We start from the raw sequence: 15,393 nt of genomic DNA, 5'->3' as shown, positions 1-15,393 counted from the left end.
GACTCTAACGTAAGTGTCTTCCGTTTGATACAATTCCTCAAGATCTTCGGTAGTATCCACCTCCTACGATCTGCATTGCGACGCGAAATGATTTCTCTTTCCACATTTGTGGCATTCCTTTCCGGGACACGATTCCTTATTTTCCGGATGTGTCGCCCTTGACTTGGTTGTTGTCTACGTCATGAGTTCTTTCGAAATTTCTGCGGCCCGCGCTCCTGTTCAACTATATTTACCTCCGGTTCGACTTCACCTCCGACTATCTTCATCTGGGCCATGGTGCTTTCGGCGGCACGACAGATCTCGTCAGTCTTAGCGAAGCTCAAATTCCGGATTTCATCCGGTGTGATAGAATCAAAATTGCACCCCGATGCAATTTTTCGAAGCGCCGTTTTGTATTGTTCATATGTTTCTCCTGGTTCCTGCATTCGTCCGTTGAACCTGTACCGCTCGAACGGGACATTTTTTAGGGTTCGCAGCATTCGCCGAACGGCTTTAGGACCGGCTTTATTTTTGTTTTCATCTCCTTCTTGAGCCCAGTGGCTGAATGTTGAATAAACCTCGCGGGCCTCTTCTCCAATGACCGTCAGCAGAGTCGCTACTTGAACACGCTGGGAACCCTTGGTGAGCTCTGCAGCGAGGAAATAGTTCGTCGAGGCAAGTTTCAAGCGTTTCCACTTCTCTGAAGCGTTTGCTGCCCGTATCTCCAACGGTGTTTGCTGAGGGACAGGGGCACCCAACGAGAATATAGTTCAAAACCACTTAAAAATAGCATTGTTAAACGTTTTTTGGTATTTAAATGGTAGATGTAGGCATATTTTTATCCCTTAAGAATTTTTCATCTGTTCGGATTGCCTAGCTGAACGTCTAGTGATCCGAAAATTATAGGGATCAAAACTTACCTTTTCGAAACTTTCAGCCAGAAAAAAGGCTCCCAAAAATTCTGGGTGACTTTTTTAGGGTAAAAATCCGTTAAAAATGAGAAGTTATGCCAGTTTTTAGATGTTAAAAAATCCTAGGACAGGCAGGCAGGCAAGCAAGAAATTTTACAACAAATGTTCCGAAAATTCTAGATCTCAAATCGTCTTCCGAACAGATATTTTCCGAAAATTGACGTTGGGTGGCCCTGACCATATAGCAATCAGAGAACGATATCGGACTTGCTTTTATATGAGTTTTATTCGAGATCAAACTAAACGATCACCGTCATAAATTTACTGCAATTTTAACCTCGGTAACTCGAACCTGCCGCTAACTCTAAGCAATTTCCGTTTCCCTTCATGTAATTCTCTGTATATTTTTACCCTCGATAGCTCAAATCACGGCTTTCAATACGTGACAAATCAAAACAAACAGTGTACTGCAGTCCAAGACATTTAATTCATTTGGAAGCAGCCCTGTAAGCTTTGTCCTTTTTTGCATTACACAAAACGTGGGGCGAGCCAGCGAGCCGTGCGAGTCATGCGAGTCTCGCATTTAAGTCTAAGCACCCATTCTAAAACGGTTAGCTTTCATTAACTGTGTGACTCGCATGTTGACTCGCATGGCTCGCCATTTTGGCACGCATGACTTGCAGTCATGGCTCGCATGGTTCGTATGACTCGCAACTTTGGCTCGCATGGCTCGCCGGCTCGCACATTGTCCACACTCCAAAATGTGTCAATCCAGTGCCGGTTCCGTTGGTTTAGGGTACATGTAATTCAGTTCCTGAATCTTCCTTCATAAAGGGTTGTTGCTTAACTCCGTATAACTCGAACCTTTTGCAATTTCCCTTGAAATTTCGAGTTATGGGGAGTGGACTGTATGTTGTATTTTGATGTGATTTCAAATTTTGCTTGACTGAATTGAAACCACTGCTATGCTTTAGTCATACCTCTGTCAGGTCAGATTGTTTTGAGTTTGGCATGGCAACAGGGAAGATATCGTTGATGCCACCTACGGTCATTAATGTGCCAACCAGAGCCTCATTGCATGGCTGTCGACTGAAACTAGGGTTCTTTTGTTCCTGTGGTTGGCACTTTTGATTAACAAAAGCAGTTTTTGTAAACAGATATCTTCCCTATAGCACGACGTTTAAAATGGGTATGAGGGATTTGGCACCTTCCACTTAATGAACTTTTAATTAATCGTCACTTTGTTCCTGTGTGGTGTAGGAGTTGGAATTACCTTTTGGTCAGGCGTTTGAGTTTAGTCGACTTTGGTTTAGAAAAAACTATGAAAAGGAAGGTAAGACTGTAGACTAAGTCCAGGATATCCTATACAAAAGTTTACCATAACAATGTGTCACTGGACAATTTTTTAATTGAAACCTATCCAGTTGAGATTGGTTGTTGGGCAGTGTAAAACAGCAATAAGACTAGGCTGAAACACAGTTTCTTATTGAACTGAAGCTTTCTTATGTCAATCGTTTTTAGGGAACTCTAAATCAATTGATGTCTTTTCAATTTTTCTAGAAGAAGCTCCCAATTTGCCAGCAGTGCAAAGAAAGCAAAGCAAACGCAATCTGCAGGAAGCAGAAGAGCCTTCATTTGAGGCAGCTAAAGAATGGCCAGCCAAGTGTAAACACGACATCCAGAAACAGGTTGGACAAGAAGCTACATTGGATCGATTGGAGATGGTCCCTTCTGTAACAGAACAAAATTATGCGTATTTTAATGTCAAAGATAGCGTTAATCAAAGGGATGTCTCTGATATGACAACAACAAAGCCTACTACACAAAACGAATGTCCAGTCGGTGGACAGTTGGTGGAGACCGCAAAACAAGGAAAATCACCCAGTAGGTCAGTCATGCTAAAAGATGACCACTCTAATGTCATGGAAGACGAACTGAACTTGGAGAATGCAGACTCCTTGCAGCAGGAGGAAAACAATGAGCCATTGGCTGATCATTCAGGTGAATTTTAAAAATACCTTTAAGTTAATAAAAAATGAAGATTGACTTTAGTACTTTATCTTGCACAAGCTCTTCTCTTTACGGAGACTGAAGTAATCTTGGGTCGTGTGTGGGTCACTTTTGACGTACATTGGCAGGACAATAACAGCAACAAAGAGGAAAAACCTAGTAACATGAGGCTTGCTGTTTCAAACAAAGCCGCAAGCGCAGTATAGTAATATGGCATCAAATTGTTTCGTAAACCTGTGGAGCCCCTGGGCCAAACCAGGAATATGGACCCATATGGAAAGTTCCTTAAAACTTGCAAAGAAAATATAAACCAAATAAACATTATCACCCCTAAAGCTCATCCATCACATTGAAAATTATCCAGATTTTCCTTTCTTGTGGATCTGGGGCCTCTAAAACATACTCTACCGGTGAGATATGGTTTCTGGTTTACGTTTTCCTCGCAAAATAATCGAGATCTCGTAGAAACGTCGGCGTCCACAAAATCCAAATTAGATTGAAACGGGTCATCAGTGTGGATCAGTAGATGGGATCATGCATCACACCATGTATCATTGTTATGCATGATGACAATGCAAGAATTGCTGCTCTACAGGTCACAGTGCTGAAAACACACAGGGAGAGGCAATCACTTATGTGCCATTAGAGGCTACCCCTTCTCAAGATTACACTCCCCCTCCCCCTTTGAACAATGATGAGGACCTCGTTGTTAAGGCCGACAGCAGTGATCAGCAGCAAGAAACAGTTTTATCAGCAAACGAGAAGGAAGGAGAGGGCGAGGAAAGCCTAAAAGGAGAGGCAAACCAATCAGTGAACCAACGTTTGCAATCGCGAAGCAAATCAAAAAAGAAGAAAAAGAAGAAGTCTTCCACGGGGACAACAAGTAATGCAAGCACAGAAGGCATTGCTGAGAGTAAGATGGAAATAAAAGAAGAGAACTTAGGAAAGGTGCCTTTAGAAGGTGTGTAATCCTTCAATTAGCTCCACCACCCTGAAACAAAAGGAAATCTGCGTTGGATTATGGGAAGAGGAAGGACCTTAAGGAGGCTCGAAAGGGTTTTCAGCTGAGCGCGCGCGCGTAAGCCACACACGCAATTCGTAGGCTGCTTGCGTCAGCTCATGATTCAAATGGGTCACCAGAAATAAACAAATACCGCTAATTTCGCTTACCTTTCTCCAATTCCTATATACATGGAATATAAATAGACATCTCCTATTCACGAAAACTACGAAAATTCTACTTAAACGGTTTAATAGTCGCTTAAATCCGTTTGTGTTGACCTGTAGCTCCACTCGCGCGCGGACTCGAATGAGCGGGTGACGCATGCGTAAATGCTGATCTTGTAACCCCCTAATTTTTTCCTGATTTTGCAACTTTACTCGTTTATATCTCTGCTTCTGGACGGTGAATTTGTTTCATTTTTTGCATGTTAGCTTAGATTAATTTAAACCGTTTGTCTTTAAAATTTAAAAAAATTCTGTTGGTGAAAAAAAAAATTAGAGTCACAATTCAAAAAAACTTATTTATCTGAAAAACTGACCTACAGATTTTGTTGAATTTTAAATATTTTAGAGAGTATTTCTAACATTATCTGGTAACGCTGAATGGGAAAATTTCACCGTCCCGTTTCTTCAAAAAGGACAACATATGTTGATTTTAAGGCTCAAAGAAATGCCTAATATCGTTGCCATGGTAACATTATTTTGGAGGAAAACATAATGTGAGAAATCTACGATAGGTACTTAATACCCTGGCCAAATTTCGTCTTGATATGATTGCCCTAACTGTATTTAAGGACAGAATATGTTTATTTGTTTGAAAAAAGGAGAAACTATTTCGAGCCTCCTTAAAACAAAGTTCAAAGTAAAAAAAGTTTGATAATGCTCGAGGACTCTTGAGAGTACTGAAGAGTGCATGACTTAACCTAGTGCACTAATTTGTGAACTTGTAAGCGGGTAACTTATAGTCGTATTATTTCTACATTTTTAGCAAAAGGGACATATATTTAAGTTATACCTGTCATGTATTGCGTGACTTAATGACCGAAAGACGTTTCCCTGAATGCATGTCATGTAGAAGGTAAGGAGGACCATGGGAAGGAAGGAAAAATAGGGAGCATTTGGTCGACTGGCAAGGTTTTCAAGGATATTCACACCAACCATAACTCTAAAAAGATGACCATTCTAAATCAGTTTCTAGGACTAAATATTGCTGTAGCAATAAGATAAACGAAATTTCAGACGTAATCACTGAAATGGGCACGGAGACTTAATCTGCAAAATGAGACTTATACCTAGGGGAATCGTGGTGGGTATATCCATGAGATCTTTCCCGGTCAACTTGTGTCCTTGTCTCTGCACTAGTTTTGCGGCTAGCTTTCCTCTAATTTATGTATTAAGAGGACACCGTCACGACAATATCAGTGTCTTTTGTATTCTACTTTTCATTTCGTGCATTCATAGTGGAGCTCCGCGCGCCCGAAGGACCATGGTTAAAAAAATAGGGTAAACTCTATAATTTTGATTTTGGTCAGGACATCACTGTACATCCGTCCGTGCGTTCAACTTTTCATGTAAGCCAATACGCAAAAAGGCCCACTGCTGGAACCTTCTTTTTTACCGGGAAGTTGCATGGCCAGCGCATTGCATTTGATACTGTGTGTTAGTAAAAAAAGAAAGAAAATTATAACATCCAAAAACAACCCAAGGTTTTTTTTTTTTAATATGTCATGGATGCAACGAGGAAAGAAGAGAGGAGAGAGGGAAAAACAGTAATCAGGCGATAAGTAAGCGATGCTAAACGTGACGAGAGCGACTGAGAACACCAGAAAACAGGCGAAACATCCGTGATAAACAACGAGAGACAGGGAGAGAGAAAGAGCCCGAATAAAGAGACGATTTTATACGGTGACGAGCAGTAGAAGAAAGAGCAACACATGAGAAAACAGGCAGAATAATGGTGACGAAAAATGAGTTTTACAATATCTGAAAACGAAAACATAAACAAAAATTTAGGGCCGGCTTGAATATAAATATTAGATTTGAAGTAGTGTTATCAGTTAAGGAATTACCCTATTGCCATTGCTTGAACTGAATGGCCTGTTTTCAATGTGCAGGTCGCACGTCTACAGAAGTAGCAGCGGCAGAAGCAACCTTAACGTCAGATTCAGTTACTCTGCCTTTTAACAAGGTCGCTTCACGCACAATACCATTTCAAAATTCCTTGTGGGATGGCATGCAAGCAAAAGGTAATGATATAGTTTGACTAAATTGATTGGTTGATTCTTTTAAGGACGGTGCCTACTATTGTTATTGCGCATACGTTCTGCGCACCTCGAGATACTCGGATTTCCTATCGGTGATGCTTACAGGGATAGTTTTGCGCGGCTCAAAATTACGCAGAGAAGTTGGATCTTAGTAAGTAGTATTGGTATCCAAAAAGAAAATTGGGCGTAACTGTGTATGTTTTTAGAGATAATTAAGCTTCAGTTTGAGAAAGAACGCCATACATGGTTTTGTATTTTAAAGCTTTTTACAAATGTTATACATGAATTATCTTTAAAAAATGCCTGGTTAACCCCAATTTTCTTTTTCGGTTTCGATAACACTTGTTAAGGTCTACATTTCCCGCATAATCGTAAACCGGGGAAAAATACCTTTGAATTAGTAAGCACCGTTCTTAAGTTGGGAACAGAGGTATACAGTACGAAATAGACAAGTGAAAATGTGGTCCAGCCACGAGTTGAACCTGGATCTCCAGATTACCGGTCGCATGCCGCTGAACACACGACATAAACAGGGGCACCCAACGAATCTGTTCCTCACATTATCTGTTCCCCAGAGGAATCTTGCTGGCTGGCAAAAATACAGGTGTTTCGATTAGCTGGCTGGGAAATTTTGTTATTGATAGAGGTTTTGCCTGGGAATTACTGACTTTTTCTAGCATTTCAACCCGAGCTGGCTGTAGAAACTCTGAAGACTGAGGACGACTAAAAAAAAAAAAAAAGAACGCCTTCCCTCTCCCAGAGAATAGTCACAAACATACGACGCCTGGTCAGAGTGATTGCGCTTGCGGAAAAAAACTTGTTTTGTCCCGGTTTTGTCGCTTTTGTTCGGTCGTTTTGGATCGAGGGATTTGAAAGCGCGCGGAATTCCTGGCTGGGAAATAAATTTGATCAGCTGGCTGGGAAACCAACCAATTTTATCTAGCTGGCTGGGAAATTTCTTGTGTCTTGCTGGGAAAAAGGAACAGATAACGTTTTCCCAGCAACACTGAAAAACATCTGAAAATGCCTTAATAACATTTATTTTCATTAACTGGGGTATAATAATACATTTTACAACAAATTGGTCGTTGGGTGCCCCTGCATAAACACACACATACAATCACGGAGTGGCCTCTTTTTCATAAGTGGCTGGCTCACACGTATTTTCTGCAATCAGGATCACCTCATTACCCCGACGGGTAATCTGCAGACCAGGTTCAATTCCCAGCTGAACCACATTTTCTCTTGTAGATTTAGTTGTGTATATTTCTGTCCCAATTTAACTTTTTGTGAATTTCTCTCTCAACAATCGCTGTGAATCGCCTGCCAAACGGGAATAGGTTGGTGATTCTAAATAAACAAGGCAATCAGTTGCTAATATTTCCCCTCCTTATCCCACTTAACGCCCTTACAGGGCACTCATAAAATATTGTGTTGGTCCCCATATAGTTTCTCATACAGTTTCTCGTGAAATGGGCTGCGCCAGTTTTCAAGTAAAAATTCTAGCGGGTACCTTTTCGTAAATCCAATGAGATATATATACGGTATATGGGCTCTGTTTTAGAGAGGAAGAGGACAGAGACGTACTTGATCTTTGCTATTTTTCCGTCTAACCGTGCGTTCTTATGGACTCACCCCAGAGATTCACAAATAACCGATATTCGATCCGGTTAATTATATTCATGTTGAAGGCGCGGTGGCCTCATGGTTAGTGTGCTCGACTCCGGATTGAGTGGTCCGGGTTCGGGTCCTGGCCGCGGACATTGTGTTGTCTTCTTGGGCAAGACACTTTACACTTTCCACCCAGGTGTATAAATGGGTACCGGCGAAATGCTGGGGGTAACCCTGCCATGGACTGTATCCCATCCAGGGGGAGTAAAAAAAAATACTCCTAGTCTCTTCATGCCACAGAAACCGAGATAAACTACTGCTCTGATGGGCCACTTAGCTCGTAAACAGACTTTACTTTTTTAAAATTATTTTCATCATATTATGATAATATATAACAACACTGATTTTAGTTACTATCATAAAGAGAATTAAGTGGTCAGACCTTTCGTGTATGCTTGTATCCACAGATGAAAACCGACAAAATATAAGGAAAAGCACAGATGCAAATATTGGTTTTGGAAGAAACGTCAGTGGATTAGCTACTAACTTCGAGGTGTCCTCAAACCAGCAATCCAGAGTACTGAGTAAGTCGATTGGCAAGGAAGAAAAGCCTTCGAAAGGAAGTACTGAATGTTCTAAAACTTACGACACTGGAGAGGAAGGCAGTAGCTTATTTGGAGGTAAAATAATTGCGAAATTCATCAGGCCTCACTATTAAACTGTTAAAGCGAACAAACGAAAGCCTTTGGTGCGTTCCAACTAGATGATGTGGAAAGTCCATCACGCAGAAGCGTCGGTCTCTCTCATTTGTCAATGGCCCATTTGTTTACGGTACTATCTTAACTTAAAATACAGGTCCTGCGAAATAATGGCCAATCAGATTGTGCCTAATGACCGCACCTCTCCTGGTTGGTCGAGAACATAGTAGCCGCACGAGGAATCCACGTGCTAAAAGCAAAATCATGCGCGGAACGCAATGGCGCTGCGTTTTGTTCCCGAAACAAATTAGCGATAGCCGTTCTAAAAATAGACAATACCGTAAGCTGAGGCAGCGTTTACACGAACGCGGTTTCACGTCTTCGAAACCGCGTCAAAATCGGTGCGATTTGGAAATGTATACAAGGAATCGCTTTCGGTAGAAAATCAAAGTCGTGATGGTATAAGCGAGCGAGCTACGTTTTGTTCCCGAAACAAATTAGCAGTAGCCGTTGTAAAAATAGACAATACCGTAAGCTAAGGCAGCGCTTACACGAACGCGGTTTCACGTCTTCGAAACCGCGTCAAAATCGATGCGATTTGGAAATGTAAACAAGGAAAATCAAAGTCGGGATGGTATAAGCGAGCGCTGCACTACGTGCTAAATTCACCATTTTGAATCGAACAGTGCATATTTCGCTCCAAAATAATAACCGTATTCAAATCGATGCGGTTTCGCCGTTTACACGACAGATGAAACTGTATAGTTTTGAAAACGCTCCACTATTGGCAGCGTTTTCGAATCGACCCGGTTTCGCCAAAGGACTCGATCGATGTCGTGCAAACAAAAGGCGTAACCGCATCGAAAACGATGCAGTTACAAATAAAACTGCGTTCGTATAAACGCTGCCTCATTCCATTGCAGATCGAGACTTAGTTGGCTTATGCAATTCTGATGATGTTTAAGACCTAGTCTTTTTGCTCCACCACTGAGCCATCATGCCTTCTGGAACAGGCTGTAGCAAGCTCCAGGCTTGAAAGCTCTGTGGAAGAGCGGTGAACTGTGCAATCTCGCGGTCATCGGATTCAAGGATGTATTTTCTCAGACTACTTTTTGCCTGCTTCAGTTTAAACGCTCACATATTAAACTGCGGTAATCTTTCGCTCTGCAAAATTGTTTCAAACCCGCCAATTCTAAAATATGGCTCAATTTCATGTCTTCTTCGTCTCACTCATGGGATATTAAAATAGAACTCGGAATTTCCCATCTCTCAGCTGGATTGATAGCTCAGTGCCTAGATGATTTTATGAAACGGTTAAAACTGTGACGTCTGTATAAAGGCCGGTCCTTTTTACGTGATGATAATCTTTATTTAAACACGATCAATTCATCAGCCCATAAAAATACATATCACATACGCTCAAGTATTTAAAATTCATACTGTATACTATAACACTAAAAGCTCTTTTCCGTGGATGCCGTGCGTTAGACTTATAGAATGTCATTACTGGGTTGCCGTATGGCAATCCCAGTCGGAAAATGGGTGGCATCAAGAGAAAATGAGGGGACAGAGAGGGAGGCTCCGGGTCCAGCCCTTGGGATATGTCATGTCTACGAAAGTTATTTTCAGACGAGCGGAAGTCTTTGTTCTAGCGGAAGTCTGTATTCCGAGACGTCCGCATGCAGGTCAACCTCGGTCTGATGTTTGAAAGAAAATAAATATTCATTAGCCTTCCACGTGCGCCGCCATTTTCTCTCTTCACTAAGAACCTGAGAGCGAGACAAGACTGCATGCGGACGTCTCGGAAGACAGACTTCCGCTAGAACAAAGACTTCCGCTCGTCTAAAAATAACTTTCGTGGACATGACATATCCCGACCAACGCCCTGAGCCTCCGTCTCTGTCCCCTCATTTTCTCTTGGTGGCATTTGTTGGGTGTTTTTTTTTCCGTGTCGGTAAAAGTCTTGCCTGTCACTCCCCTTCTAAGTGGTGTCTTTGTGCATAGAGCCTTCTGCTCGTATTTTCTTAGGATAGAGAGAGTAGTGGAAATGCGTAGATTTCACTGGTGGACACAGTAGAATGATAAACTTAGCCTGCAATGGTTTCGAAAGTCATGTAACGCGAATGGCGTTTTAGTGGATCTTTAAACAAAATATACCCTTATGGAGCTCAATAATGGAAAGTCAGTCGGACAAACTAGGCAGGCGGTGAAAACAAATACCTGGAATCGTAAAAGCGACGAGTAATGGACTTCGACAACAATCTTTCGCCCGTCGAGCCGAAATCAAAGTGAGCTGTATTTCCAATATTTTATCACGAGTGTAGTTTTATGTACAACACTGAAACCAAATGGAAAATTATCTGGTAACTTATGGGTTCAAAAAAGTCAGGTAAAAAAAATAATTGGAAATGTGACAGTCAAGAATTATTTGAAAGAAAGCTTGTCGACTATTTTGAGCATCATTATTCAAGGAAAGGTTCTTTAGAAAAGGGTTTGAACCTGAAGTTCATGGTAATTTGACACGATGGAGTTTCTTGTCTTCACGCACGCAATGAAAGAGGAAGAGGTTTTCGCCTCTAAGAGCAAATATGTTGTTTGTTTCATTAAATTTTTCGCTGAAAAAGGATTCTGTGGTATTGTCTGCCTTTGTGAATTATGATATCATGTTGTGTATTGAATTTTCGAGCTTAAGGTTGAAATGTGATGTGGGAGAATTTTTTTAGTATTGCTCTGCAGGAAGGGTTCACGAAAATAAACAGGTCTGTTGGAAGCGTGCTTGAATTTCAACAAAATGAGCCCCAAAATCAGTGAAAAATTGACGCCGATGAATAATTAAGTAGCTGCTATTTCCAAAATGATGGAATTACCTGGTGATAAATAACCTCTTCTTGGAGAGTAAAATTTTGACTTTGCAGAAACAATGGTCAACCTCAAGAGTTCGGCGATTGTGATCTTTACTTTGGATTCGCTCATTTATTGTCAAACTTTATAACACTTGACAGAAAAAGAAACTTACGAAAACCCGGTATCTTGCCATCATTTGACACAGATGCTTCACTGTTTGGCGAGTAAACATGCCACAGTAACATCACAGCGCCCGCTGAATTCCGTCGATGTCACTTTCGATTCAAGCTAACAAAATCTGTACCTTGCTGAGTTCGCATTTGTTAGCGTTAATAGCATTTTCGGTCCAATGCTTCTGTTTTACAAAGGGGTATATGTTTTAGGTCACCCATCCAGATACTAACACCGCTGGATAAGGCGGATTAACTTCAGTCAACTTTAGTATTACAAAGCTGTCAGATGCTCAGAGGGCACGCTTAAACTTGTGGTGAAAAGAAGTTGTGAGGGAACTTGAAAATGATCAACATGTCAGCCCAGAAGCCATTGTTTCTCACTTCCCTTTTATTTTTTTCAATCTTTCTGGGTTCAGTACTTTGCTAGTAACCACATGTCGTCTCAGGCTATTTACCGAAGACTTCTACAATGGCACTACAATGATAGACAATACCAAACAATATCGTACACTGTTAGAGCTACGTGTTACGCAAGGACAACTTGAATCTCCTGGAAGACAACACACAGCTCAGCTGACATTATGGAATAAATTGCTGTGTTACTTCACTACCACACGTAAGCAATGCGTGTCTATTTTTTTCTAAAGAGGACAGGAATTTCGTCTTTCTGACAAATGATTGATTAATAGGCCGGTAGCCAGGTTTTTAACCTCAGAAAAGGATCTGTTTCGACGTAGCAACGTGTGAGGACCTGTGAGCCAAAGGGCCTCTGCTGGTATGACTTCTTGGTGACCCCTTAAATGGTCTTAATGACCCCCCAACTTAAAAAAATTGCCTGGAATGCTGCACGTATTACAGGCAACCCAGTGTACCCTCACGGAGGGTCTAGTTGATCTTACATTTAAATACCCCCAGAGACTCTGTGTTCCTTATATCGCATGGTAGACTATTCCATAATGTGGCGCCATTGTAGCTAAAGCTTCAGTTTTCGGTAATAATTAGTGCGCGATAATGGAACATTGAGCTTATTTTCAGAGTCCCTGAGGTCATAAGCAGAATCACGCCACGTAAACTTTGGGTACAGATACTCTGGAGCTAGCCCGTGCAGACATCTAAAGATCATGGTTGCTTTATGAATTTCCTGCTGGCGTGCAAGATTTTTCCACCCTAAAAACTCGAGTAGCTCAGTTGCATCAGCATCATAGTTAGAGAATGTCAACACACGGGCTGCTCTATTTTGCAATTTCTGCAGTTTTTCTCGTAGCGTTTTCCCACAGTTACCCCAAACAATGTCACAGTGTCGCTTCAGGGCCCCGATACCAGAGGCGGTCTTTTTAGTTAATTTTTCGATGTGACTATGCCAATCGAGTTTATCATCTATTATTACACCAAGCGATTTTGTAGCTGTAACCTGGCTCACTTGAGTATTGTTCATTTTTTTTATTTTTTTATTTTTATTTAAACATATTAGTAATTGTTTGCCCCAAAAGCACCTAGGCTTATCAAGGGGGCTCACAATAATACATTAATCAGGCTTAACTCTAAACAGACGGACACAAACGTTACACAAAGTCACAACAATCACTATTACATAACTAAAGGTGTATTAATTAAACAGATAGACTATTTGTACTAAATAAAAAAATAAAAAAAAATAAAAAAAATTATATAGAAGAGTATTCTAATTAGTGGTGAAGCTATGAGAGTATTCAGTCTCTGCCTCGACCCTATTAGCGTGAATTCGGTTTTGGTCATGTCAATGTGAGTTTGTTCCCTTGTAGCCAGTTGAAAACGTTTGCTAGGTCTTCATTTAGACAAAACTGAACATTCTCAAGATTGCTGCCCGCATATGTGAGGTGCGTGTCGTCAGCGTACATTCTCGGTTTACAATTTGATAAGCAATTTGGAAGATCGTTGATATATAACAAGAAGATCTTTCAGATCTTAAAACCGTGCTTTGAAAATTTATCTGTTTTCTTACCACTATAGTCGCAAGGTAGTACACATTCCAAAGCAGTCTTTGTTGATTCACTGATGACTATAGAACCAAAATCACTTGATCAATCTGTAGCGCAACAAACTGACAACAACGACTGCACACAAAATAAATAAAGAGCGGACTATATTCATAAAATTTTAAGTATATTAACGTTTTAACAGCTTTTTGGCGAATAAACATCTCAAGTTGCGTGACTGGAAGTCCCACTGACTATGTGGCCGAGTGGAAGTCTGGTTCAGCTCGCCAGCAAAACGGAAAAATATGAATAAATAAAGAAACCGATTGTAGAGAAAAGAACCGCGCTCGGCCCATGGCCGCGCGGTTAATAACAAGAAGATCTTTCAGATCTTAAAACCGCGCTTTGAAAATTTATCTGTTTTCTTACCACTATAGTCGCAACGTAGTACACATTCCAAAGCTGTCGTTGTTGATTCACTATGACTATAGACACAAAATCACCTGATCAATCTGTAGCACAACAACTGACAACAACGACTGCATACGAACTTATTGCACTATACATACATACATACATACATACATACATACGCCGAGTATACGTGTAATAAAGTGGCTAATGCCGTTAAACAGTGCTCAATACACTTTTTAAGTGTAGAGCTTTGAATAAGAAGATATAACGAGGAGACAAAATTCTCTGTTACTCCGAGTGTCGTGCTCACGCACTCATCATACAGTATTAGAAATACTGTCTGATGAGTGCGTGAGCACGAAACTCGGAGTAACAGAGAATTTTGTCTCTTCGTTATATCTTCTTACATACATACATACATACATACATACATACATACATACATACATACATACATACATACATACATACATACATACATACCGTACATCCTGTGCCCAAGTTCAGGAGTTACCATAAGCCATTATGGTGACAACCGGGAGGACACATTGTATACATATTGTACATACATACATACATACTTTATTGACTTTGCCCAAGGGGGCTTTGCAAAGACAATATTAACATATGTATATTCCTGTTTACAATTAAAAGATGAAATTCACTTATAGCCGAGGTGAAATCTGCGAGGAATCTCCGATGACGTAATAGTCTTAATTAATCTGGAACTGTCATCAGGATATCTATTGGTATGAACGACATGATAATAACACTTTTAACAACTTGCAGCTTTCTTTCCTAAAAGTCGGGATTAAATTTAATTGGTTTTTTACACGAGTATAGGCCTAGCAAAGTAGTCACACGCGTCACTTAATTTAAGAATTACGTTATCCACGGCTATTTTTAGTACGGTGGTTATTTCCCTACCAATGAAAGTTGAAACGTCGACACATTCCATGGATGACATAATGACCTTTTATGTATTCAATACTCGCTTCGAATCAACCGCTTAAATAACACAGAAAGGCAATATGTTTTGTACTAAATAAAAAGTGGAATATTCATAAAATTTTAAGTACATTAACGTTTTAACAGCTTTTGGCGAATACCGGTAAACATCATAAGTTGCATGATTCGAAGTGCCACTGACTATATGACCGAATAGAAATTTGGGACTGCTCACCAACAAAACTAAATTTTATCTGTTTTCTTACCACTATAGTCGCAACGTAGTACACATTCCAAAGCAGTCCTTGTTGATTCACTGATGACTATAGAACCAAAATCACTTGATCAATCTGTAGCACAATAAACTGACAACAACGACTGCACACAAAGGTATTGCACCATTACTTATAGCCGTTGTCAAATCTCCGATTGCACCATCAGTCGTAGCCGTTGTGAAATCTCCGATGACGTAATAGTCTTAGGTTTCTTTCTTAAAAGTCACGATTACATGTTTCAATAAGACACAAAAAATTTATATTTTGTTGTAAATAAAGAGCGGACTATATTCATAAAATTTTAAGTAT

The 15,393-nt window shown here is 40.5% G+C and overlaps 1 protein-coding gene across 1 annotated transcript in view; it reads left to right on the top strand.

Annotated features, from left to right (window-relative positions):
• LOC138021608 (sterile alpha motif domain-containing protein 9-like) overlaps positions 1-15,393 on the top strand; it is a 44,701-nt gene that overhangs the window by 16,519 nt on the left and 12,789 nt on the right. Inside the window, exons 9-13 of the mRNA XM_068868513.1 lie at positions 2,151-2,223; positions 2,451-2,891; positions 3,496-3,861; positions 6,017-6,148; positions 8,245-8,457. Coding sequence (XP_068724614.1) covers positions 2,151-2,223; positions 2,451-2,891; positions 3,496-3,861; positions 6,017-6,148; positions 8,245-8,457 — 1,225 coding nt within the window. The remainder of the gene's footprint in view (positions 1-2,150; positions 2,224-2,450; positions 2,892-3,495; positions 3,862-6,016; positions 6,149-8,244; positions 8,458-15,393) is intronic.

Source organism: Montipora capricornis, chromosome 10 (genome assembly GCF_036669925.1).
Source record: "Montipora capricornis isolate CH-2021 chromosome 10, ASM3666992v2, whole genome shotgun sequence".
NCBI classification, from domain to species: domain Eukaryota; kingdom Metazoa; phylum Cnidaria; class Anthozoa; order Scleractinia; family Acroporidae; genus Montipora; species Montipora capricornis.
The sequence above is the reverse complement of the archived record's forward strand: the minus strand, read 5'-3'. Positions and strand labels throughout refer to the sequence as shown.